General features: G+C 36.8%; 5 protein-coding genes and 1 pseudogene across 5 annotated transcripts; 3 read left to right on the top strand and 3 right to left on the bottom strand.

Annotated features, from left to right (window-relative positions):
• Positions 1–1,610: 1,610 nt before the first annotated feature.
• LOC120151806 (SHUGOSHIN 1-like) lies at positions 1,611–3,551 on the top strand. Its single transcript, XM_039164157.1, has 7 exons — positions 1,611–1,620; positions 1,842–1,855; positions 2,230–2,381; positions 2,465–2,516; positions 2,632–2,791; positions 3,089–3,108; positions 3,236–3,551. The coding sequence occupies exons 3-7, from the start codon at positions 2,285–2,287 to the stop codon at positions 3,549–3,551; spliced, it is 645 nt and encodes a 214-aa protein (XP_039020088.1). The 5' UTR covers positions 1,611–1,620; positions 1,842–1,855; positions 2,230–2,284.
• Positions 3,552–3,861: 310 nt separating this feature from the next.
• On the bottom strand, positions 3,862–6,660 carry LOC120151805. Its single transcript, XM_039164156.1, has 4 exons — positions 6,589–6,660; positions 5,678–6,153; positions 4,122–5,454; positions 3,862–3,990 (listed from the first exon to the last, which is right to left on the bottom strand). The coding sequence occupies exons 1-4, from the start codon at positions 6,658–6,660 to the stop codon at positions 3,862–3,864; spliced, it is 2,010 nt and encodes a 669-aa protein (XP_039020087.1).
• Positions 6,661–8,891: 2,231 nt separating this feature from the next.
• Positions 8,892–25,797, bottom strand: LOC120151802 (annotated as a pseudogene).
• Positions 9,692–11,725, bottom strand: LOC120151804. The gene has a single exon (XM_039164155.1). It carries the CDS (start codon positions 11,723–11,725, stop codon positions 9,692–9,694), a length of 2,034 nt encoding a protein of 677 aa, XP_039020086.1.
• On the top strand, positions 15,203–16,995 carry LOC120151724. Its single transcript, XM_039164099.1, has 2 exons — positions 15,203–16,854; positions 16,898–16,995. Exon 1 carries the CDS (start codon positions 15,286–15,288, stop codon positions 16,738–16,740), a length of 1,455 nt encoding a protein of 484 aa, XP_039020030.1. The 5' UTR covers positions 15,203–15,285; the 3' UTR covers positions 16,741–16,854; positions 16,898–16,995.
• LOC120151725 (dnaJ protein homolog) lies at positions 18,150–20,286 on the top strand. The gene is made up of 6 exons (XM_039164100.1): positions 18,150–18,314; positions 18,471–18,636; positions 18,734–18,875; positions 18,979–19,255; positions 19,360–19,558; positions 19,784–20,286. The coding sequence occupies exons 1-6, from the start codon at positions 18,165–18,167 to the stop codon at positions 20,101–20,103; spliced, it is 1,254 nt and encodes a 417-aa protein (XP_039020031.1). The 5' UTR covers positions 18,150–18,164; the 3' UTR covers positions 20,104–20,286.
• Positions 25,798–26,122: the final 325 nt, after the last annotated feature.

Genomic DNA, 26,122 nt, shown 5'->3' with positions numbered 1-26,122 from the left:
TAATGATAATCGCATTATCTTAATAATTAAAGTTCACCGTAACTTTATATTTTTTTTTGAGAAACCCATAATTTTATATGAATAATCATTTCAATTTTTGTGTTTTAAGGCACTTTAATCATCAATATTTTATTTTGAGTCATTTTTTTGAATTAATCATTTGTGTTCGATCTATTGATCAATTAATCCAGATCAAGTACTGCAGAGGCGAGTGCGATCCTCTCAACCAAGATTAGTATATTCACAAACGTCAAGATTCGAAACTCTAACCTTAATTAAGGGACCTAATGTCTCGTCCCATTATACCAACTGATTATTGACATTCTTTTAAATTATTAATCATCTAACCATCAACTTAACTTGCTAAGACGATCTATATATAATAGAATGCTAACGTGTCATTTAGTGAACAGACCTTGATCCTCATATTCTATTTCTTTGAGGCAAGACAGGCAGGTGGCTAATGCAATATTCTAAATTTTTGTGTATAAAACCATTAAAATTAAATATCTATTTAGTAAAAAGAGATATAATTAAAAAATTAAGATATATTATTAGAATTATTTTAAATATATAAGGTATAGTCATGTTAATATCTATGACTAAAATCAATTATTTTTTAATATAAATTTAAATTAACTCAACTCGAACTCCACTCCTTTTTAAAATATTAATCTTATCATAACGAATCATTTCAAAACCCATCGATTCAAATCATATATTCATCCACAGTCTAAAAATTTGGGCATTATAAGGGTGTTCACCCTTCTCCATACGGAATCGACTCCCGAACTCTTAAAAATAATTTTTTTATAAAACGCATACCATTTTTTAAATTTCCGATCTACCTAACTTAATGGTTGGTGACGACTTTAAAGTCAAATTGTTCTCAAAATTATATTTCATCCCCTCCGCCAAATTAAATATTTTTTAAGTCTTACAATTCCCGAGGGAGACGTTATGACATGTACTAAAGAATTCATCGACAAGCTTCAACAGGTATACTTCGAATAGCTATCAACTTGCTTTTATTTCTTTTACTTATTGAATTTGTCTGAGGAAAATATGATGCTGATGAAGTTCTTGCAGATCGAAAGTATCCTCTATGATCGATTGTATTCATTTCTTTTCCTTCCTCTTCTAACCATTGCTTGCTAGTATTTGTGTTTGATGGTTTTCCTTTTTATGTTTCCTTCTTTTACCTTAATTTTGGCGGGTAAAGTTATCAAATTGAGTGGGATTGAATTACAGAAACTGAGAATCAATTTGGAGAAGTTTCAGCAACAGAACTTGCAACTTGCACAAGCAAACAGCCAGATGTTAGCGGTACCTTATTACATTTTTTAGTAACTATCTGTTTCTTAGTTTAAAACACTTGGGGGCATATTTTTATAATATTGTGATCTTCTGGTGAGGTTGATGTCTTACATTGGTTTTGCTGGAACTTAATTTAAACAAAGATAGGGTAAGTTTTGAGGCCATAAAAGTTTCTTGAACTTCATCTTGCGTAGTTCTTTTATATATTTTTGGGACTTGACCATTGAGTTCATTTTGTTTTCAGCTAAAAGCCCTCAAGCATGAGCCGGGATGTAAAAATCCTGTGCAGCAATGAAATTGGAGGTACTTTTTGTAGTATCTACATCATCTAAGTGCTGACACTCGTTATATAATTAGTTTCCATTGCTGATTATTGGATCCTTTGTGTTTACCGCCTGAAGAGAGCTAAAAAATGGGGGTTGCCCAACACTTTGAAATGAAGCATTAAATAGAAATACAATGTCTATATTGATTTTTTTATCAACATCACCAGTTATTCACACATCTTTTTCAATGCTTTGAAGTTTGGAACAAACAAGTGTGGCAAGGAAGCTTATGCGTTTTCACAGGGAGTTCGACTTGCTGTCAAGAATGGATGGAACAATGTGATAATTGAAGGAGATGCTATCTTGGTGGTGAACAGATTGGCTAATCGAACTCTGAACAAGACCCAGGACCTCTCTACTATCGGATTGTTGCTCAATGAGGCTCGTTCCCTTCTAAAGGCTAATCCTTCTTTCAAAGTTCACTATGTCTGTAGGGAAACGAATAGAGTGGCACACACGCTGGCTCAATGGGCCTTATCGAACCACAATCCTGTTTGGTTTTTCTTGGATGAACCTGAGTGTATTAAGCAACTTGTTATCATTGATGCTATTGGAATATAAGTTATTTCTTTCTTTTAAAAAAAAAGTGTGGCAAGGAAGTTGAATCACATAAAGAAGCTGGAGAAGGTAAACCTTGTAATATGAACAGGTGTAGCAAGGCAGATGAATCGCATGAAGAAGATCAAGGAGAAGATAAACCTTGTAACATGAACAGAAAGAGGCAGTCATACTGTCTTGGTAATTTGCTTGACAGAAGCTTTAGTTGAAAATTATTACCGTTCATCATGCCATTGTAATTTATCATTTTCATGCTGCTTCAGGCCCTTCTAATATTCAACCAGTCCAAGTCAAGGAGGGGGTAGAGAATAAAAGGTGCTTGTACATTTTTATTGCTTTGTGCAAATTAATTTCCTAACAGAGGTGTGTATTCCTTAGTTCTTCAAAACTAGTAAGGAGATTTATGGTTTCTTCTATGTTTTCTAAGCAGGGTTTGTTTAAGAAGGCAATCTGCTAGGCGTAAAGCACAAGAACCAGAAACAACTGAAGACACATTTGTGGTAGATGATTCAAAATTTCTTGCTTCTTCTACCAGTGATGATAAGGTTCTTGAGTGTGGCCCTTCCAATATCAAACCATTCGAAGCCAAGGTGAGGATAAAAAATAAAAGGGTTTTTTTCCATTTCTTATTCATTAGTGCGAATTATTTCCAACCATCGTTAGTTTTTTTATTTGAAAACTTCTTAATGAAAAAGGAAATTTATGGTTTCCTTTATGTTTTATTCAGCAAGTTATGTTCAAGAAGACAATCTGTTAGGCATAAAGGCCGAGAACCAGAAGCAACTTAAGACGTATTTGTGGTAGATAAAACGAGATTTCTTGTTTCTTCAACCAGTGATGATAAGATGTATGAGAGCGGCCCTTGTATCAAACCAGTCCAATCTAAGGAGGGGATTGACAACACAAGGTTTTTTTTTTATGCACATTTCTTATTGCTCAGTGCAAATCATTCTGATTCATCTTTAGTTTTTTTTTTGTTGTTGAAAATTTCACGATGATAAAGGGAAAATATGTGGGGTTTTTTTTTCTTGCAGGGCGTGTTTAAGAAGGCAATCTGCTAGGTTTAAAGCACAAGAACCAGAAACGAATAAAGATGTGTTTGAGGTAGACGAATTGAGATTTCTCGTTTCTTCGACTAGCAATGATCAGGTGCCCGACAGTGGCCAACTGTCATCTGACGATTCATCGATCAAAAGCGAACACAAAGAAGGAAATACGACAGTTTCATCTAGAACTGAAGCACAAGAACTCAGGAGGGTGTCTGCAGGAAGGCCTTTACGACGAGCAGTCAAGAAGGTCCAGTCCTACAAGGAAATGAAGCTTAATGTGAAGATGCGCATACAAGAGTGACCGAGTGAGTTTGAGTTTACATCTAATTTCTGTGTTCCGAAACACGGTTGTTTCTGTATAATACGTTCATATGAAACTTCCCTTTTTGATACATTTGTAGGTTGAATGTGTAATACAAACTGTGTAAGTCTTAAAAGAATATCCTCAAATTAACACTGAAATCAAATCATACAAATTCAAACAAATCTTAAACAAACTCCACAGTGACATTGAAACATAATCACACAAATCCAAACCAACCCCACAATGACATTGAAACATAATCACACAAATCCATTGATCAAGCAACTCACAACAGTAACACTCACAATCACAGACAAAGCTCATTGAAAGTTTGGAGTATCCTTTCATTGAAGTAGTAGGAACGAACTGCGAAACCGTTTGTGAACTCCTTGGATTTAATAAGACTTCTAAACCTTTCATTTTGAGTGAAATACATCTACAACCATAAAGACAATTAAAACTAAAGTTAGTAAATCATGCTATGTCAACAATCAATGGTAATTGACGAGAATAATGGCTCTTTAATTATCTAAAGAACTTACCAGAACATTTTAGAATCTACCAAACGCATTTCAAGTGAATAATATAGTTGCATGTAGATTTTGTACACTTGAGAATTTCTCTTCGGCAACGCTGACCACAGGATGAGCAATTAGGGTAGTCCTCAGCCTTCCTAAGAAACTGAAGATCATGATGATGACGTGGATTCAAAAAAGAAGGCAAAGTGATCCCATCCTTAAGAAATGGAAATTCTCCAAGAATACAATTGGGATGAGCAGAAGTATCACATATCGAACAATGATAATACCATAGGCTTGGATCTCTTTTTTCTTCACAGATGTCACAACGAAGATGCTTTGAATAATCATTGTCGTCATGATAGCTAAGGTTTAGCTTGTGTTGATCAAATTTGTGAAGAACTGAATGTGGTAATGTTAAGCATTTGAAATCCAAAACAAAACTGCACTTTCCACATTTGAATGCGCCATACGGACTGTGGTTGTTGCCACAACCATTACATCGCTCCCTGCATTTGGAATCATAAAACAGGAAGTGTTGGTGTCCTTGAAATTCTTCAATGATATCTGGAATTTTAGCACACCTTAAACAGACGTCGAATCCTCTAATTTTGTAGAAGAAACCACTACAATATCGACGACACAAGTCACAAAATTTGAAGCTTTTAGAGTTAAGAATGGCAATAGATCGATGAAACCAATGAGGCTTTACTCTTGGCAACTCAGCACAATATTTGTGAAGACAGAAATGGCATTCTGATTCAGAACAATAATAAAACAGAGTTGAGGCAGGTAGCATGCACCCAGCACATCTTCTATCAGTTTCTTCCTCCTCCATCTTGTCTACTAACACCAAGCAATGAACATCATGGCCGAAATGTTCAATCTTTGTGGCTTCCCCGTCTTCACTCTCCTCAACAACACGATTGATGGAAGACTGCAAAGACTTAGCTGAACTTCCATAAAGCTCCTCGCATTGGCTTTCTCGCTTAACCACCTCGTAAAATCTGTCATCCTCCAAGGCACAATTCACGTGAACAATGTAACTGCAACCGGACTTCACACAAGAGTAACTCCCACGCTCTACTTTCACTTCTTTGAAACAAATCTTGCAATGTTGCTTTGTAAGCTCTCGTGTTTGAAGAAAATATTTGTGAAAAAGATAATGATCATGTCGTGAAAATTTGATAATGCGTGGGAGTGAAGTGCAGTCTTTATGGACTGTGATGCTGCATGTCGAACATATATAAGACATATAGTTTCCCTCAGTACCACATGCATCGCAAATGAACGAGTCTTGCCTCCAAAGTAAGGTAAATGGGTGCTGATGGTGGCTTTTATCTTCAACAATGGGCATCGACCAAGCACATAAAATATTGATCCTAAAATCGCAAACAGAACAACAATAAAAGAATCCAGAATGTTGCTTTTGACATAGGTTGCAAAAGAGAGAATTCTCATTAGACTCAAGAAAAAGAGAGTGTATGGGATGGGAAGGGTGTTTAAATTTATTGGATCCATCAACGCATGTCTTATGAAAGATGAGGACAATCAACACAAATATATAATGCACCGACTAAGGGTTCATGGCAGCAAGAGCAATACAAGCTTTTGAGTTTACCTATGGGACTTTGAATGAAGGTCAATGGATGTGGGTGGAAGTCATGTTTGGACTCTTGGTTGACTTTACTAAACGAAGAAGATAAATCAGCACATTTGATGTCAAGGGAAAAGTAACAAAGCTGACATTCATAAAAGAACATGTTACGCTTCTCCTTGCATAATGCACAACCATATACCTTATTACCGGGACGTGGCCTTTCTCGAAGGAAAAAACCAGAATGCTTCGGATGGAGAGGGTGACCGGAAATTGAACCAGGCGCGAGGGCACAGTTGTTATGAAGGTGATAATTGCAGGGTGGACAACTAAAGTATGGATCTGAAATCACATCCCCACAAGCTGAGCAGTAAGCTTTCTCGCCTTCATTGCTTTGCTCTTTCACAAACACCAAGGGATGCTCATGAAAACGATGCTTAATCTCTCTCTTCTTCTCCGTCTCCGTTGGTTTTTGTGAGTAATGCTGAGCAGTAATTTCTTACAAAAGAAATTAAATGAAAGAAAAAAAATAAAGCATTTTTAACATTATTGGTAGCAAGTAAGGTACAAACAAGACTGACTTGAATTGAAAATTTGAACTTGATATGCTAAGGCGTCCTAAAAATTCACTCTTCTCTTTGGTTAAAGCATTGTACTTTGCTTAATCGCAAGGATAACCCTTTTTCCTTTTTCCATAATCTATAAACAAATTTGCTCATAAAATATTTGAAGAATTGATAGCCTGATATGCTAAAATATTTGAAGAATGCCCTCTTTATTAAAGTCTAGTGCTTTGCTTAATTGCAAGGGCAAGGTAATCACTTTTACTCTTGTTTTTGCTATGACTGAACATGAGCAAATTCAGAACATAAGCAAAAATTATTGAATCGAAATGGCTATGTATTTATCATTTACAGACCTGACCGATTTCCATTATATTTCTTCCACCACGACCAAGAACGAGCCCGGTATGCTCGTCCGGAACACCCATCGTGATGGATTTGTTATGATCCTCCTGAATAGACAGATATCATAAGTCCTTCAATTACGAGATTGTAATGCACAAGTGATTAATTAAGAACAAGTCTCGACTAAATTTCCTAACAAATAAGATATATATGAAAAGAAAAATTGAAAGCTTGATATGCTAAAATATTTGGAGAATGCTTGTTTATTAAAGTTTTGTGCTTTGCTTAACTGTAAGGTAATTACTTTTACTTTCGCTATGACCGAAGATTTTTGAAGAAGCAGGCTGTCTTTTATTATTTCCAGGCATAATATTTTAGTTTGTGATTTACTAATTCCTTCTGCAGATGACATGAGGAATGTTTTAGTTTGCTGGAGGGAATTCAGTTAATTTTAAAGGTAAAGAGGTAATCGTTTTTCACAATAATAATAGAAGACAATACCCACATAGAGTGGAGTTATTACTCTGCTGTTGTACAGCTCGTGTAGGGCTGGTTGACCGGCGGGTGTTCATCGTGCGCTTGGTTGGAGGCTCCCGCCGAAAGAGTCATACAAACTGAACTCTGATGGGGTGAGGAAGCCTGCGTCTGGTTTGGTGACAGTGTGGTGGGGTATTAAGGGATTCTAATGGTCGATGGGGTTTACGAAAGTCATTGGATGTTGCTCGGTTCTGGATGCAGAGCTTTGGGGAGTATACAAGGGTTTGAGTGTCGCATGATTGCTTAATCTTGATTAAACCAGTCTATGTCAAGGGTGGGGTCGAGAACAACACACAAATCCAAACAAACTGGAAGTGACACCGAAACATAATCACACAAATATTAATCAAGCAACACACAATAATAACTCCAAGAACCATAGATGAAGCTCACTAAAAGTTTTTGAGTATCCTTTTCCTCGAAGTAGGAGGAATGAAATGCGAAATTTTCTCGTTTGTAACTCCTTGGATTCGATAAGACCTCTAAACCTTTCATTTGGAGTGACACACATCTACAGACAACTAAACTCAATGTTAATGAACGAAAACAAAATCATGCAATGTCCACACCTTGAAAAATGGAAATCCTCCAAGAATACAATTGGAATGAGCAGAAGTATCACAGATTGAACAATGATAAACCAAAGGCTTGTATTTCTTTTTCCTTCACAGATGTCACAATAATGATGTTTTGAATAATCATTGTCATCATGATAGGTGAGGTATAGCTTGTGTTGATCAAATTTGTGAAGAACTGAACGTGGTAATGATAAGCATCTGAAATCCAAAGTAAAATTGCAGTCTCCACATCTGAATGCACCCTCCCAATTTGGGTGAGACCCACAACCATCACATCGCTCCCTGCATTTGAAATCATAAAACAGGATGTGTTGATGTCCTTGAAATTCAATGATATCAGCAACTTTAGCACAAGTTTTTGTATAAGAAACCACTACAAGTTCGATGGCACAAGTCACAGAAGCTGAAGCTTGTGGAGTAGAGATTGGCAGTCCCTCGATTAATCCAATGACCCTTTACTCTTGGCAGCTCAGCTCAGTTTTTGTGAAGATAGAAATGGCATTCTGATTCAGAACAATAATAAAACAGAGTTGAGACGGGTAGCATGCACCCATCACATCTTCTATCAGTTTCCTCCTCCTCCATCTTGTCTGCTAACACCAAGCAATTGAAGTTACATAAAAAAAGAGAGTATAGGAGTCAAGGAATCGATGGGAAGAAAGAATTTGCAAACAATTGTAGTCAAAAGACCAAATTGAGTAAAATGTATAGTTAAGGGACTAAATAAAAAAAGAGAGTACATTTTTAGTAAAAAAAGTGAGAATTGAAGTTACATATGTATCTTATTGTGGTATATGAGCATGTGGTTCAAATTTGGTAAAAATATACTTAAAATAAATGATGAACTGAAATAACGAAATTATAAAAAAATGAGGGACTGAATTGAATATAGATAATTTGTTATAAAAAAAAAGATGAATTGAAAGTGCATATGTATTCTACGATGGTTTAGGAGCATGTGGTTCAAATTGATGAAAATGGACTTAAAATGAAGGATGAATTGAAGGAATAATGAAATGAAGGACTAAATCGTAAAACAATCAAAATACTTATGCAATTTTTCAGTTTTTTGAGTAACTCGAAATTTCAAAATTTCAAATCGACTCGAACTCGAAAACCGAATTGATAATTCGAGTTGACTCGAATAACTGAAAATTGGAAAAAGAAATTCGATTTTTCGAGACGAGTCAAGTTTTGCTCACCCCTACTTTCTATTCGAGTTATAGATATATACATAAATGTTTATTATTTGATCCATATATTTTATATGGGTAGATTACACATTTAATATTAAATTATCAGTTTTAGTTTTTAAAGTACCTAAATTTTTAACTTCTTGAAACCATACCTAAAGTTTAGTTTTTTGTTTCATTTTAATACCACATTCAAAATTTAACGTTAACTTTTGAAAAAAATATATTAAAAGTTTAGGTACTAAAACGGAGTAAATTTGATAGTTTGGGTACTAAACGCGTTAAGTTTTTAACAGTGAGATACTAAATGAAACAAAAATTAAACGTTAGGTATGATTTTGAAAAAAAAATTAAAGTTTAGATACTAAAACAAACTAAAATTAATATTTTAGGTACTAAATGCAAACTTTACCCTTAAGTATGTTGTGCCCATCATTAACATTCATTTATAAATTACTTTGCGGGTTGAATGTGTAATAAAAACTGTGTAAGAAATATTCTTAAATTGACATTCAAATCAAATCCAAATAAATTGACATTCAAACATAATCCCACAAATCCATTAATCACACACTAATAACACTCATAGATAAAGCTCACTCAAAGTTTTCCAGCCCTCGAAGCAGTAGGAACGAAATGCGAAATCCTTTGAATTCCTCTAAACCTTCCATTTTGAGCCAAACACATCTACAATCATCAACACCATTGAAGTTAATGTCAATGGATGCAAATAAGACAACACCATCTCAGCAATCAACCATAGCAATGGCTCTATAATTATCTGAACAACTTACGCTGCAGACATTTTAGAAGAGTCTACCCCACCGACATTCGAAGTGAGCAATATAGTTGCACGTAGACTCAGTACACTTGAGAATTTCTCTTCGGCAACGCTGACCGCAAAACGAGCAGCTAGGGTGGTCCTCAGCCTTCCTAAGAAACCGAACATCATGATGATGTCTGTGACCATAACGAGGAGACAATGTGATCCCATCCTTGAGAAATGGAAATTCTCCAAGAATACAATCGGGATGAGCAGAAGTATCACAGATCGAACAACAATAATACCAGAGGCTCCGGTCTCTTTTTCCTTCACATATATCACAACGAAGATGCTTTGAATAATCATTATCATCGTGATAGGTGAGGTTTAGCTGATGTTCATCAATTTTGTGAACAACTGATTGTGGTAATGATAAGCATTTGAAATCCAAAGTAAAACTGCACTTTCCACATCTGAATGCACCTTCTTCACCTGGGTCAGCGCCACAACCATTGCATCGCTCCCTGCATTTGAAATCATAAAACAGCAAGTGCTCGTGTCCTTGAAATTCAATCACGTCAGGTACGTCAGCACACCTTAAGCAAACTTCTAAATATCCTTCGATTTCGTAGAAGAAACCGCTACAAGGTCGTTTGCACAAGTCACACCACATGAAGCTTGTGGAGTCGAGAGTGGCTGGAGATTGACGAAACCAATGATGCTTTACTCTTGGCAGCTCGGCACAGTTTTTGTGGAGATAGAAATGGCATTCTGATTCAGAACAATAATAAAACAGAGTTGAGACAGGTAGCATGCACCCATCACATCTTCTATCAGTTTCCTCCTCCATCTTGTCTGCTAACACCAAGCAATGACCTTCATGGCTGAAATGTTCAATCTTTGTGGCTTCCCCATCTTCACTCACCTCAACAACGCGAGTGATGGAAGACTGCGTAGACTCAGCTGAACTTCCATAGAGCTCCTCCCATTGGCTTTCTCGCTCAACCACCTCGTAAAATCTGTCATCCTCCAAGGCACAATTCACGTGAACAATGTAATTGCAACCGGACTTCACACAAGAGTAACTCCCACGCTCAAGCTTCAATTCATTGAAACAAATCTTACAATCCTTTGTTGTAAGCTCTTGAGTTTCAAGAAAATATTTGTGAAATAGACAGTGATCATGTCGTGAAAATTTGATAATGCGTGGGAGTGAAGTGCAGTCTTTATGGACTGTGATGCTGCATGTCGAACATATATAAGACATATAGTTTCCCTCAGTACCACATGCATCGCAAATGAACGAGTCTTGCCTCCAAAGTAAGGTAAATGGGTGCTCATGGCGGCTTTTATCTTCAACAATGGACTTAGACCGATCACATAAAATATTGATCTTAAAATCGCAAACAGAACAACAATAAAAGAATCCATGATGTTTCTTTTGGCATAGTTTGCAAAAGAGAGGATTCTCATTGGGATCAAGAAAAAGAGGGTGTATGCGATGGGAAGGGTGTTTAAATTTTTTGGATCCATCAATGCATGTCTTATGAAAGATGAGAGGACAAACAAGACAAATATATAATGCACCAACCAAGGGTTCATGGCAACAAGAGCAATACAAGCTTTTGAATCCATCCATGGGACTTGGAATGAAGGTCAATGGATGTGGGTGGAAGTCATGTTTGGACTCTTGGTTGACCTTACTAAATGAAGAAGACAAATTAGCACATTTGATGTCAAGGGAAAAGTAACAATTATTACATTCATAAAAGAACATGTTACGTTTCTCCTTGCATAATGCACAACCATATACCAGATCACCAGGACGTGGCCTTTCTTGAAGGAAAAAACCAGAGTGCTGGGGATGGAGAGGGTGACTGGAAATTGTTTCGGGTGCGAGGGCACAGTTGTTATGAAGGTGATAATTGCAGGGTGCACAACTAAAGCATGGATCTGAAATCACATCCCCACAGGCTGAGCAGTAAGCTTTCTCGCCTTCATTGCTTTGATCTTCCACAAACACCAAGGGGTGCTCATGAAAACGATGCTTAATCTCTCTCTTCTTCTCCATCTCCATTTGTGTTCAATGAGTAATGAATGAGATGGCAGTGAATGATGACTAGATGTTCTAACAATAAATAGGGATTTCTTTAAAAAAAGTATTTCTAACATTAATCTTGGCAAGTAAGGTACAAACAAGAGTGACTTTAATTGAAAGCTAAAGTATCCTAAAGATTCACTCTTCTCTTTGGTTAAAGCATTGTGCTTTGCTTATTTGCAAGGATAACCCATTTCCTTTTTGCTAGGACTCTTGACCCTTTTAAAAAAATCAATTATAATTACAAATATCTTAAAGTGTAAATTTACAAATATCTTAAAGAGTAATTAACAAAGAAATTTAATAAATATAATCATAATTATATGATTTTTAAAAATAATTACGAGATTATAATGCATAAGTGATTAATTATACGATTATGAAGAAGCCGTCTTACCAAATTTCTTGACAAGTAAGGTATATATGCAATATTTGTTAAAGTATTGTGCTGTGTTTAATTGTAAGGGTAAGGTAATCCATCCCTTTTACTTTTGCTCTTTTTGACCGAAGATTTTTAAATAAGCACTCTCTTTTATTTATTATCTTGTTTTATTTGTTATGATTTTGACACTTTGTTTAATTTCATTTTAATTTAATCATTTAATTATACTTTTATTTTTTTTATTTCGAATTAAGCACTGATTTTTATTTTCTTGCACTTTAACCATTGTTACATTTATTTATTTATTGTTATTATTCGAATCGATCTTGTGGTGACCCGATCCGGGGTATGATCCACATTATTATGGTCCGGAATCTATTAACATCTAACCGCTAACTTATTATTTATTTATTTATTTATTTATTTTATGTTCTAACCATAGTATGACATTGCGACGACTCGCCCCGGATACGACTCACATTATTTACGGTATGGGTTAAATATTAAAAATTAACACTAATATTTTATTTGTATTGTTATTTTTTTTGTTATTTAGTTTTATGCACATTTAAAATTTTGTCCTTTACTTTTTATTTATTTAATGTCAGTCCTTTAATTATTGCATTTTATTTTATGTTTATTCTATTTTATTCCCATGAATAAAGAGAGTGCATTCTTTTATAGAGAAGAAATAGATGAGATAACATTCCTAGTAGTTGGAGTGCAAATACCGTGATCTCTTCTCAAAATATGGAATGTTCAATAAATGGATCATAATTTTGGCATTGTAGGGGTGCTAACCATTCCCTACGCGTAATCAACTCCCAAACCTAGAATGAATATTTGATAACGTAGACCAATTTTTTTTCCTTAAAAACGATTTTTCTTAAAATTGTTATAAATGACGTTTTTGGATACTCGACCTACTTAATCCAAAAGTCGATGGCGACTCCTACTCAATTTAATTAAAAAAACAGAAAATTTTGATTGTTCCTAAATAAGTCGTAAATTCGAGGTTTTTATTGAAAACTCATTCGTTCGTCAAAAAAGACGTTATAATAGCTTGGCCAACACTTTAGAGAGTGAGACTATAAGTCGTTTATACATTGTCGTAGTGATGGAAATTCTAGAAAAGCTTTGGGCGACGACTCTAGTTAGGGTTTCTGTTAATTACTTTGGGTCGGGTTAGGTTTAGTGGTTTTGGGTTAAATGTAGATGGGCTCTATTATTTGGGTTCAATTTGTTTGGGACTTGGCTTGGACAGGATGAGTTACAATTTGGATTTGATATGGGAAAGGGTATGTAAGGTAAATGCATTGGACTTGAGAAATGTAATTGGACTCTCAAACATTTAATTTTTGGTTTGATGGATATTTGGCTTAAATGAAAAAGGTTAACAGTACACGAAAACGTTCCAAAATTCTTAAGGCCCCCCACTGAACTATTTCCCACTCATGCCACTAACTAGGGGTGTATTCGGTTCGGTTCTGTTCGGTTTTTTATTAAAAATTGAATTGAACCGAAATAAACGATTTTTTAAAATTTAAATCGAAACTGAAACCGAATAGTTAAAAAACCGAATTATGTGATATCGATTTTTTCGGTTCGATTCGTCGGTTTTTCAATGAAAAATTCATTTGAAACTATAAATTCAAAAAAAAAATTGTCTATTCGGTTCAATATGGAACAAGTGGGTTCTATATGGAAAACCCGAATCGAACTGAATCAATAGAATTGATTCTTTAAATCAACCCAAAACATAACAGTTTAAAGGTAAACTCGAACCGAACCATTTTACTCGGTTCGTGTCGGTTTCTGGATTTTCTCGGTTTCCTTGCTCTGCCCTACCACCAACCACTTGAATAAATTTGACGTCAATGTACGAGCTTCTTCCAATCAATCTCTAATCACCCTTGATTTGATTCAAATTACCTGGATAAAATTAGGGTATTATAATATGTAAGTAACGAGGATCAAATATGTTATTACCTCAACTGTTATTAAATTAATAGAATATATAAATAATGAGGATCAAATATTTTATTGTACAAGTTTTATTTAACCGTTATGTTAACAATTTCGTTAATGGTTAATGAGTGATGGTTTGATTGCAACCAAATTAAAAGTTTACTGATTTAATTGATAATTTGTTTCGTTCAATTGTCAAAATAGAAATAACTCCATAGTTTAATGACCTCCAAGGAATTTTACCCTTTATCTAAAAGTTATAGTCCAAGTAAACTTTTGCATAAACTGCATTGGTAGTCCTTAATGTTTAGGATTTTTGTAAAATGGTTATTAAACTTTTAAACCTTACATTATCATTAGTAAAATCTAATTTATTTTTATTTTGATCACTACCGTTAGTTGATGTTAAGAAACGTTGACATGGCACGTTAAGCTTTCTTTCCCAACCCTCTTAGTTTTCCAAAATTGGCATTCGTTGCAAAATGACAAGTTTTCGATGAACAAAGTTATCGTCGGTCAATCCCAATAATAGAAAGGTTTCGTTTGGTTAGAAGATTAATATAGTTTTGTTTTAATCTGATTTGATGGTTAGTAATGAAGAACCAAATTTTTTTTATCCTTTTGTTTTGATTGGACTGTTATCCCCTTTCGTTATTGCTTATATCATTTTTTGGTGATTTCTTCGATCGAAAATATCATCAAACAAATATTCTTTTTTTCCCTTCAATTCAATCTCGTCGGAAAAATTTATAGTCTCCTTAAATTTCAATCGAAACTAAAAGTTAGAACTTTTCAATCCTTCACTTTCAACCACTAGATTGACCAACGACCACTCCACTCATCGAAAGCTCAACCTTTTGCAACGATTGTCAATTTTGCAACGACGTGTCAACATTTCTTAACGGCAGTTGACGGCAATGGCCTTAAGAAAACGAATTAATTTTTAGTGATTGTAATTCAAGTTAAGGGGCTGGTAGCGTAGTTTACCCTATACTTTTATTAATGGAAGTCGATAGATAGATCCAACCCGACGCATCCAATTGCAGCAAATTTCATTGAATCCTGGCGACTAAACCCAGTTTCAGGTACTCTTGTTGATCCATTTTCATGCTTTTGCTGCATTTCTTTTTATCTCATTAGTATCATTAAGAATTAGGTTTATAGATTTTGCTAAATGTAAATTCACTCCATGAAAATGGCCCCATATTTGAAATCCTTCGTTATTTTTTCATCTGTTTTTGTTATGTTCTTAGCAATCTCTTTTAGTTTTAGCAGAACAAATTACTACAAAATCCTTCTCCTGAAATCAAGTCTCGCTTCTTACGATTACCAAACTTTTTTCCAATCATTTTTGGCATTTGTGCAAAAAACCCCAAAACCCAACAATTCCCGATGGTTAAATCCCATTTCGAGTCCCTCTAATTGTGTTCTATGGATGGCTCCATTCCTTTCTGGTGGTGGGTATAGTTCAGAAGCATGGTCTTATGTTTTATCACTCAATGGATACATGAAAAATCTCGAAAACCCGAGCTTCAAATTGGGTATTTATCAGCATGGAGACTTGGAGTCCCTAGAGTTTTGGGAGGGGTTGCCCCAAGATGTAAGGGATTTGGCAAATGAGCTGCACCAAACTGGATGTAGGAAAGATGAGACCATTGTGGTTTGCCATAGTGAGCCTGGTGCTTGGTATCCCCCATTGTTTGATACCCTTCCTTGCCCTCCAACCAGTTATCGTGATTTCAAGTACGTTATTGGTAGGACGATGTTTGAGACGGATAGATTGAATTCGGAACATGTAAGGCGGTGTAATAGAATGGATTCGGTTTGGGTTCCTACTGAGTTTCATGTGTCTACATTTGTGCAAAGTGGGGTTGATCAATCTAAGGTTGTGAAAGTTGTGCAGCCTATTGATGTGAGGTTCTTTGATCCGTCGAAGTATGAACCGTTGGATATTGCTGCCGTAGGGAATCTGGTTTTAGGTGCCGAAAAACCCGATTCGAGTCCTCAAAAGGAGTTTGTGTTCTTGAGTGTCTTTAAATGGGAGTTTAGGAAAGGATGGGACGTGTTGCTCAAAGCGTACTTGAAAGAATTCTCCAAGGATGATGGGGTGGCTTTGTACTTATTGACTAATCCTTATCATTCTGGTCGTGATTTCGACAACAAGATTGTCGAGTTTGTGGAAGATTCCAATATCGAAAAGCCGGTTAGCGGGTGGGCTCCAGTGTATGTCATTGATACTCATATAGCTCAAACCGATTTGCCCCGACTATACAAGGCCGCTGATGCGTTTGTTCTTTCATCAAGGGGTGAAGGCTGGGGAAGGCCTATTGTCGAAGCGATGGCGATGTCGTTGCCAGTAATAACAACTAATTGGTCAGGGCCTACCGAGTATATCACGGCAGAGAATAGTTATCCGTTGCCGGTGGAAAGAATGAGTGAGGTAACAGAAGGACCGTTTAAAGGGCACTTGTGGGCTGAACCGTCAGTTACGGAGCTTGGAGCACTTATGAGGCAAGTGATCAGTAATGTGGAGGAGGCCAGGGCGAAAGGTAGGCGAGCAAGGAAGGACATGGTCACTAGTTTTTCGCCGGAAATCGTTGCAGAGATTATCAGAGGTCATATACAGAACATACTTGACAAATAACAAGGTACTGTATAATCACTAACTAGTGATTTTGCATGAGTTTACATGTGTTGAACAATTAGGCTATAAAATTAGAACCTTTATTCCGCCGGCGATCTTATCCAGCGAAATCGGCTCACTCGAGGCCAATTCAGAACAATATAAAGCTATAGTCTTCTTCATTTGAGAGCTGTTCATCTTCGTATTGTGACATTTCGACATTCCTTTGTTAATGCAAACACGGAAGAACGAAGAATTTTGTCACTTGAAAGAGGAATTTTATGGTTTAATGGTATATGACGCCCTCAAACTTTTGAATGAAAATTAATGTGCACTGGACATTTTTTTATTTTCTTATTTTTTTGGTATGATTATCGGTATTCAATTTATTAATCGATTAATCCGGATATGTTTTGCAGAGGCGAGGATGACCCTCCTAACCCAGTTTACTCCATTTGTAAACGTCAGGTTTCAGACTCTTAACATTGTTTAAGAGACCTAGTCTAATATCAAAATGGCAATTTTTTTAAAATGTTATCATCTTTAGCATGAATAGAGGCATCTCAATGATGTACTACTAAAATTAAGTGATATAAAATGATCATCGACTATTGAATGTTGTTTTGTTAAGTCCTTCGACTATTAGAAGTTACAAAATGATCATCCAATTATTCATTATGTTTCAAACTCGTTCTTTTTGTTAAAAAAAATAACGATTGTCTAAGTTAAACGTTAACATGATGACCATGTTATGATAATTGTTTGAAATTCTGGGATCATATTTCATAATAACACAATCAACAAGTTAACTTTTGTAACTTTTAATAGTGGAGAGACTACAAAAAAGAACAAATTTGGAACATAATGAATAATTTAGTGATCATTTTGTAACTTTTAATAATTGAGAGACTCAACAAAATAATACTCTATTGTTGGAGGATTATTTCGTAACTTTTTATTGTTCAAATACTTAATAAAATAATACTCTATAGTCATGAATCTAACAAACACGATTTACTAATGTAAAAAAATGTCACTAAACTCTAGTGTGAATATTTTAGGGACTAGAATTATTATATCAAAATCATGAGGACTATATTTAACATACACAAATAATACAAGGACTTGGAACATATATTCCGTCCATTCTTTTTCTTTTCATCAAACTCTCAAAGCATTTAATCTTTAGATCTCAACCGTCATTTTCTTCCCTATAACTCAATCTCTCGCCTCTCATTCATCCCTTCCACTTTCACTAGCTGTCTCGTGTCAACGCTCAAAGCTTCTCTCGCGCCTCATACTTACCGACTCACGGTTTCAAGATCTGTTAGTATTTTTATTTTGAAAAATCTCTGATTTTCTTTCTTTTGATCTGAATTTTTCTGGGTATTTATTATTTTCCTTTTTAGGATTTGATCTGATCTGATAAAAATAGCAAGAGAAAGATGTTTGGGAGAGCGCCAAAGAAGAGCGATAACACAAAATACTATGAGATATTGGGAGTATCGAAAAATGCTTCCCAAGATGATCTAAAGAAGGCTTACAGAAAAGCTGCTATTAAGAATCATCCCGATAAGGGCGGCGATCCTGAAAAAGTTTGTGTTTTTTCGATTGATTATGTGCTTTTTCGAATTATGATTGGGGTTGAGAATTTTGGGTTTTAGGGTTTGTTGGATTATGTGTTGTTTTCGGCTGTGTAGAGATTAGCTTTGTCTGATTATATGCATTATGCATTGTGTTTTGGAATTCAGTTTAAAGAGCTGGCTCAAGCTTATGAGGTGCTGAGCGATCCGGAGAAGCGTGAGATTTACGATCAGTATGGTGAGGACGCCCTTAAAGAAGGAATGGGCGGTGGTGGCGGCGGCCATGACCCGTTCGATATCTTCCAGTCATTCTTTGGTGGCAATCCTTTTGGTGGTATGATTTTGAGTTAGAACTTGTTTAATACATTTTCGGTTATTGGAATGTGTTGGGTTTTAATCACTTGAAGCCTAAAACTGTGTTACCTGTGCAGCTGGTGGAAGCAGCAGGGGCCGAAGACAAAGAAGGGGAGAGGATGTAATCCATCCGCTCAAAGTATCTTTGGAAGATCTTTACAACGGGATGTCGAACAAGCTCTCTCTTTCACGTAACGTAATTTGCTCCAAGTGCAAGGGGTTAGTGTTTGAATTGAGTTGATGTTGTGGTATCGCTGGTGGTTGGACAGCCTCAATCGTTGTTCTATGTTTACGGAAATTGTTTTACATGAAAATTTTGCAGTAAAGGATCTAAATCAGGTGCATCAACAAAATGTTCTGGTTGTCAAGGTTCTGGAATGAAAGTCTCCATCCGACAGATTGGTCCCGGGATGATCCAACAAATGCAGCATCCCTGCGGTGAGTGTAAGGGTACTGGTGAGACCATCAACGACAAGGATCGTTGCCCACAATGCAAAGGTGATAAGGTTGTGCAAGAGAAGAAAGTCTTGGAGGTTATTGCTGAGAAGGGTATGCAGAATGGACAAAAGATTACTTTCTCGGGAGAAGCTGATGAAGCAGTAAGGCTAATTTATATCTTAAATAAGATTGCATTTTTGTAACGAATCCGCTGCTTTCTAGCTGTTGCTAACTTGGTTGACTGTGGGATTTTTCTTTTTCGCAGCCCGATACAGTCACTGGGGACATCGTATTTATCCTACAACAGAAAGATCATCCAAAACTTAAAAGAAAGGGTGATGACTTATTTCTCGAGCATTCATTGACACTTACAGAGGCCCTTTGTGGCTTTCAGTTCATAATGACTCATTTAGATGGCAGACAACTCCTAATTAAAACACAGCCCGGGGAAGTCGTTAAGCCTGGTAAGTGAGGAGTTTTCTTGTCCTTAAATGATAAATGTCCTTACAGCTTGGTTAATTTAACAGTTGTGTTATTGGTCGTTGATCTTGTTGATTTACAATGAACCCTCTTCATGTATAATTGGCTTGCTATTGACCTTTGTAATATCTGTTAGTCGATATTTATATTTACAAGGGCTATTCTAGCTGTACCTAATATGATTGCCGATTTCTCTTGGTTTAATGTAGATCAATACAAAGCAATAAACGATGAAGGGATGCCAATTTATCAGAGGCCATTTATGAGAGGTAAACTTTACATTCACTTCACCGTTGATTTCCCCGATACCTTGACTCCAGACCAGTGCAAGGCTCTAGAGGCTGTACTACCTCCAAGGTCATCGGTCCAGCTAACTGACATGGAGCTGGACGAGTGTGAGGAAACAACTCTGCACGATGTTAACATGGAGGAAGAGAAGCGTAGGAAACACGCACAAGCTCAAGAGGCCTACGAGGAAGATGAGGACATGCATGGTGGTGCACAGAGGGTACAGTGCGCTCAGCAATGATAAAACCAAATGTCCGAGACAGTGGGTGGTTTTCTGCAACGGAAATGGCCGAGGGGCCTGAAGCGAAAATGGATTGAAATCATTTGAGAAAAGATTCATTCTCGAACATCGTTTTGTTTTGTTAATCTGTTTTTAGTGCAAGTTTTTGGTAACTGAAAGTCTGAAATGGTGTTGTAGGCTGTGCAAGCTGACACTGTTTAAGCATGCAAAGATTTAGGTTTGGGACACCTATTATTATGTAGTAATACAAACCTTTTATTTCTTCTATGTTGGGATTTATTATTATTATTTTCTATTTAAATTTAGAAAATTATTTAGAAATTTGATCCCAATTTTAGATATTTTGCAGGGAATTTAAGATAAACAAATGAAAAGTACCTAAATTACCAGGCAAAGCTAACATCTAGGATTTATGTTAAAATCCCACCAAGTGCAAAGGTTTTTTTTATTGAACAACTCCTCGTTAATAAAAGAAACGAAGATTCTGACCTAAAATGGAAATCAGGTACCTTAAATGTGTCTTCCAATAGGAAAATTCGTCAGATACTACAGTTCTAATTACATAGAGGAACCAGGACAAGAACTGACCTTCTTCAGTAGTCCCTTAATCTCGTTCTCGAGCTTTGCCTTCGTCTCCGGAGGCAGATCATCGCCAGATTTCTCAAGCATTGATGTCATCATCACAAGATTCTTCCTCATAAAATCAATATTAGGAGGTGCATCCCCCAGGCAAGGAACCAACACCAGACCAGTAAGATTTGCAGGCAATCGGAATCCCTCCGTGCGTTTAGTAGTTATGGTGGAGTCATTCTGAAGGTGATATTTTGTAAGGGTTGCACTGAAAGGATTGCTCTCCTCTAAACTCCGCAATGCTTTGGCAGCATCGTCATTTCGCATAAAGATAACCCGGGCACTACTAGAATCTTTTAATATCTGAAGCTCTGATTCCTTCAAGGGTCCAAACCTGGAAAATGTTGCAACCAAAACTTCTTTTGAAGGCATGGAAGCACCAGGGTGAATGTCAAGAGAAGAGTGGTTGCAGGGGCGTTCCCAATTGCCCCTGCTCCATTATAACTTAAAATCATATTTGTTGTGCCTAAAATAATATCTCCTTTCTTTCTCCTCCTCTTCCGAGCGGGTTTTTCTGCAGGCGGAACACCGTTAGCCTCCTGCAAATCTTTTATTGACGTGTTGGGTTCTGCGTCAGTTCCGTTTAGATCGGGTATGTTTGAAGAGGGCATAGGGCTCGGAAGGCCAGATTGTGCTTTAGGCTTCCTTCTTCTCTTCTTCTGACCTGGCTTACTTTCAGATGCAAATGAAACCATGTTTGGTATTGTTAGAGGCGGAATGGTTGCACCAGAATCAGGAAGAACAACATTTAGTCCCTCTCTGTTACTTTGTTCAGCAACTGTTTTCTCGGAATGTGGGCCAACCGCTTGAAAATCTAACAAAACCGAGCCGGAGCTTGCCTTATTTTCGTTTGCAACAAATGAGCTTGGAGTTATAGCACCATTTCCATTTAAATCTGGTATGTTAGTAGCTTCTTTAGTCTCCTGATGGGTTTGTTTCCCGTTAAGTGCGTCCAGGGCCATTGCTTCAGACGCTTTCACTGATAAGTTACATGGCAAAAAGTTGATATTCCCATCTAATGTGCCCGAAAGAGAGTTGATGTTTGATGTTGTTGAGATTGTAGGCTTCTTTTTCTTTTGCCTTTTATTCCCAGGAAGAGTGAGGGGCGAGGAAGTAGGCTTCGTTTGAAGTAGATCGTTCCCTGACAAGCAAGGATTCTTAACGGTAGCCTCTTTCTGACTGGCCATATTCTTGCAATGCATCTCGTAAATGGATTCATCATGATATGTTGAAATTCTGAATCTGGAGAAGAACCACTCAACCAGACCAAAGGTTTTACTTTCAGTTGAAAACAAGTAATCGACAGCTAGAAAATGCAGATCGGAAAGCAGTTCGGCAGAAGATATACGGCTGAGCTCCGGAAAAGCAGTAACATCATTTCCTCCTATGAATTTCCTATACCAAGTTTTCTGGAACTTCTTTGCACTTAAAATGTCAGCTGAAGAGGACCCGATAAATTCATTAACCCTCTCATGAGAAACTTTCAAAACTACAGGATCTTCTGTTTCACCTGAAACTTTACCTTCTAACTTAACATAGGGATACGAAAAATACTTGCTCTTCTTACGTCCTCTCAACTCATAGCCCGATTCATTTCTTAATTCACTGTTATCATCTCCGTTTTCGACGGAAACACATGTGCCTTGATCAGGCCCTTCAAATGGAGTGTTGCTATTCCTCACCTCGTCATAAATTTTCCTCTTCCTCTTCCTTGAAGTCAAAGCCTGTTTGCTAGAGAAAGCCCCACAGTCCTCACCTGAGATCTTGGCCGAAACCCCATTCTGATTGAGCTGTAACGTCTGGTTCTTCATTACATCAGATTGTTCCAACAAGAATTTATATGGTATGCTGTTCTTTTCAGCATTCTCCGCATCACATGTCGTTTCCCACAGTTGATGCAAGGGCAAACGGCAATGTCCTACGGAACAGTAAAAAGCTAACAAGTAGCTCCGTAGGACAACAAACTCGAGCATATCAAGCTTTGTAACGACCTGTGCAAGATTCTTGAGTTGACAAAGAAACTTCGCAGGATCAAATCGTGCAGCAGAAAACTCCGCCAATTGACCAGATTTACACACTGCCGAGTGCCGAGGAAGCTCCTTAGTAGCGGAATTACTAGATAATAACTTGTTTTCTCTCGAAACACAAGAACACATCGTCTCCGACTTCAGGCACTTCACGAAATCATCCATAGCCTTCTCAACTGCAGCAAGAAAGCTTCTAGCTTTATTCCGTCTAATCATCTGCTCAAAGTTCACAAGGAAAGGCTTCAACTGAGATGGGCAGCACCAAGCAAAATGGCTAAAACCAAAGTACCCAACGAGCAAGCAGTTTTTCTCGTCACCGACCAAAGCATACTCCGGATATTCAAATCCTATAATTGTGAATGGAGAAAATTAGTAGGTTGGGAGGGTCACCCTGTCTCTGCAGTATCCGTTCCGGAGTAATCGATTAATTAACTTCATGTTTGAATTATTTGTATATTTGGATAATCTTTAAATATTTTAATTGTATTTAGAATAATATTAATAACTTTTATTAATTAATGATTTTTTTCGGCCACCTGTTAATTACTTAATTAATTTAGATGTCAATAATTTTTAATTATTTTTTCATATTATAAAATTATAAACCTAAATTTTACACCTTCGTTAGATTCGATAATTTATATAACTTTTTCGTGTATTCTGTTATAATAATTCAATGTCACATGCAAACCAATTTGGGCTTCACGGATTCGATTTCTTACCTCTTTGATAAAAGTTATGACGTAATTGTTCGAATCTAATATAATCTTTATCAATTATTAATAATATATATATACTTAATAGATACAGCTGTTTGGATTCGAGACCTTTATAAAAAATACTATTTAATGAATTCGGTACTGAATGACATTAAATCTCGAGTTTAGGGAAAATGAAATATCGTAACATATGGATTCAGAAACTATCTGCAAACCACCATTTCCTACTTGATTCTAACCCTGCAAAGCTATGGAGACTCAATTACCCGGAACAAGGTAAGCAACGGAAAAATAATAACTTCCGACGACAGCGAACGATGCGATTCCACTACGAGCCATCCGTAACCAGATGCCACGGAACAAGAGGTTTCTATCTGCAGGGTGGATGCCGACGAGTTTCTCGAATCTTTTCCCTGGTGTTTTCCACTTGAGAAGCTTTCTCTCCATCGAAATGAACTGCATGGAAAAAGTGGCTACATGAAGGCAATAGGCATGTGAGCAACTCAAATCAAAACACCATGAACAAAGCATCGATTGCAACTACATAGACTTCTTATTTTCTTCGAATACCCATGTCCGACACTCATGGGGATATGACCACCAATGTTACTCCGAGTACATAATAAAATTACAAGATCTAGCCATACCGGTGTCGAACACATGTCCGAGTCCGAGTAGTATAGTATTGAAAAATATCGTAAGATGAAAACAGGAACACCTTGCAAGCTGATTGATAATCTCAAATGTTGACGGCAAAGTTAAAATTGGATGAACAAAGCCGATATGCTATAACGGTCATCAGAGACAAAGTGGCAGTGGCACCAAATAAAAGAAATACCTTGGGCAACACGGTACATTGTGATCAACTTTTGGCAGTGTCAAAAACATGAGATGAAGCAGCAGCGACTGCCCCCGAAAACCCCGCTGCAAGACTAGCAGCTACAGGGGATAGTGGACTGAGTTCTTCATCATACCTGAGGGAGAAAAACAAAAGGATTTCAACTTTCAGCCACATAAACAAGCATTTACAATCAAAATTCTACTTAAGTTCCGGCAATGCTCGAAACTCATGCCGATAATTTCACATAATTCCATGTAAATTCTGGATTTCATGTTCGTCTTATACAACCATGGCAAAGATGAAACGTCAACAAACAGCAAACCTTGTGAGACTACATACAAGGAAAACTATGTCACAAGAACTTATGATTATAGAAATCCTGTATGTGTTAATTAAGGTTTTAAGTTCCCAATGAGACAACCGTAAACTTGAAGCAATAAATTAGAGGATTTTCTGCTGTATCTGGGTCACGATCTTCCTCTCTATTCTCCTTAGCATCATAAATGTAGAACATAGTTACAGCCTATGTTGACCTACATGTTCATTTTGCTTGGAGCACCCCGACAATAGTGGATGTTGTTCGAGGATATGACCCTCCAAATACATAGGAAAAGACTAAATTGAACATACCCATGTCAGCTACATGCCAGTATCCGAAGTTCATACTCAAATTTGAGTAGCATAGGTTAGAACAATGACAAGAAGTTGCAAGCATATAATCGACTAAACAATTTGCATGCATGTAATGAACTAAAAATATTCAACAGGGAAACTCTACGCACCAAATGGCAAGAAAAGCACCTGGGTGGGGGATTCATCCCAACCGCCTTCCAATTAAGCATAATTTGGTGCTAACATTCCCAAGAAGAGAAAAACATGCCACCAAATACAGTCTCTCGAGCAACTCCCGAACGAAGGCTTCTCTACAATGCGCCCCATCCTTCCAAAGAAATTATTTCAGATGGTCTCCGGACATCATGAACTGATGGTGGCCTTCCAGACCCAGTCATCATCCAAGGATATTCTTGTATGGAACCAACCATATTAGGGTGCTTGCTGTTTAAGATGGACAACATACCAACAGCATTGTTCAATGCCTTCATATCTGGAGTATACCCACGTAATAATCTGGAAATTGATGGCACAACAGTTTTATTCCCTGTTCTCGGTGTTGCTCTTGAAATGCGAGAAGTAGAGGGAACCTGTGCACGGAGTTTAATAAGTTCAAATGACGTGCTTGTTAGTGCCTCTACGGCACCAGCTGCCATTCCTGCCATAAGGGCCTCAGAGACATACACAAAATTGTCTTCTCGACCATCTGTGGAACAGCCAAATCACAACATTATGCAGTTAACTTTGCGGATGTAATGGGGAAAAATTATAATTATGCTCTTATGTTTTCCATTAACACGTAGATCTTCAAATTATACGAGGAGGAAGTTACAGGGAATGGAGTGACAACTGATAGTGAACGCATCGTTTAAGCTACTACAGATATCAGAATTCAGAATATGAGATCAAAAGATTATAACCATCGGATTTCTTATATACTCCATTCCAAAATCCTTGTCCGTATGGACTTCCATGAAAACTAATAAAATGGTATAAGAATCAGAGATTTTCAGCTCTTGTTACAACACAGGCAATGAATTGAATCTCATTCTCAAGTACAATGAAGAGAAAATGATGTTGAAAATTTAGTTTTCAAACATCTGCAACCATTTTGATAGATATGGTATTTGCATATAACTAGCAAATTGGACACCCGGGTTGGGGGGGGGGGAGAATATCCATGCTAGATA

The sequence above is a fragment of the Hibiscus syriacus genome, unplaced genomic scaffold (genome assembly GCF_006381635.1).
Source record: "Hibiscus syriacus cultivar Baekdansim isolate YM2019G1 unplaced genomic scaffold, ASM638163v2 tig00111069_pilon, whole genome shotgun sequence".
Classification (NCBI taxonomy): Eukaryota; Viridiplantae; Streptophyta; class Magnoliopsida; order Malvales; family Malvaceae; genus Hibiscus; species Hibiscus syriacus.
The sequence above is the reverse complement of the archived record's forward strand: the minus strand, read 5'-3'. Positions and strand labels throughout refer to the sequence as shown.

Bases quoted from the DNA above. Each gene is read 5' to 3' on its own strand.
- LOC120151806 (XM_039164157.1), top strand. From the start codon at position 2,285: ATGAACAGGTGTAGCAAGGCAGATGAATCGCATGAAGAAGATCAAGGA. The intron at 2,382-2,464 runs GTAATTTGCTTG...ATGCTGCTTCAG, and splicing joins GAGGCAGTCATACTGTCTTG to GCCCTTCTAATATTCAACCA. The intron at 3,109-3,235 runs GTTTTTTTTTTA...TTTTTCTTGCAG, and splicing joins GAGGGGATTGACAACACAAG to GGCGTGTTTAAGAAGGCAAT.
- LOC120151805 (XM_039164156.1), bottom strand. From the start codon at position 6,660: ATGGGTGTTCCGGACGAGCATACCGGGCTCGTTCTTGGTCGTGGTGGA. The intron at 5,455-5,677 runs GTATTGCTCTTG...TTGCGATTTTAG, and splicing joins ATAGGTAAACTCAAAAGCTT to GATCAATATTTTATGTGCTT. The intron at 3,991-4,121 runs GTTTGGTAGATT...TTATGGTTGTAG, and splicing joins ATATTATTCACTTGAAATGC to ATGTATTTCACTCAAAATGA.
- LOC120151804 (XM_039164155.1), bottom strand. From the start codon at position 11,725: ATGGAGATGGAGAAGAAGAGAGAGATTAAGCATCGTTTTCATGAGCAC.
- LOC120151724 (XM_039164099.1), top strand. From the start codon at position 15,286: ATGAAAATGGCCCCATATTTGAAATCCTTCGTTATTTTTTCATCTGTT.
- LOC120151725 (XM_039164100.1), top strand. From the start codon at position 18,165: ATGTTTGGGAGAGCGCCAAAGAAGAGCGATAACACAAAATACTATGAG. The intron at 19,256-19,359 runs GTAAGGCTAATT...TCTTTTTCGCAG, and splicing joins CGGGAGAAGCTGATGAAGCA to CCCGATACAGTCACTGGGGA. The intron at 19,559-19,783 runs GTAAGTGAGGAG...GGTTTAATGTAG, and splicing joins CGGGGAAGTCGTTAAGCCTG to ATCAATACAAAGCAATAAAC.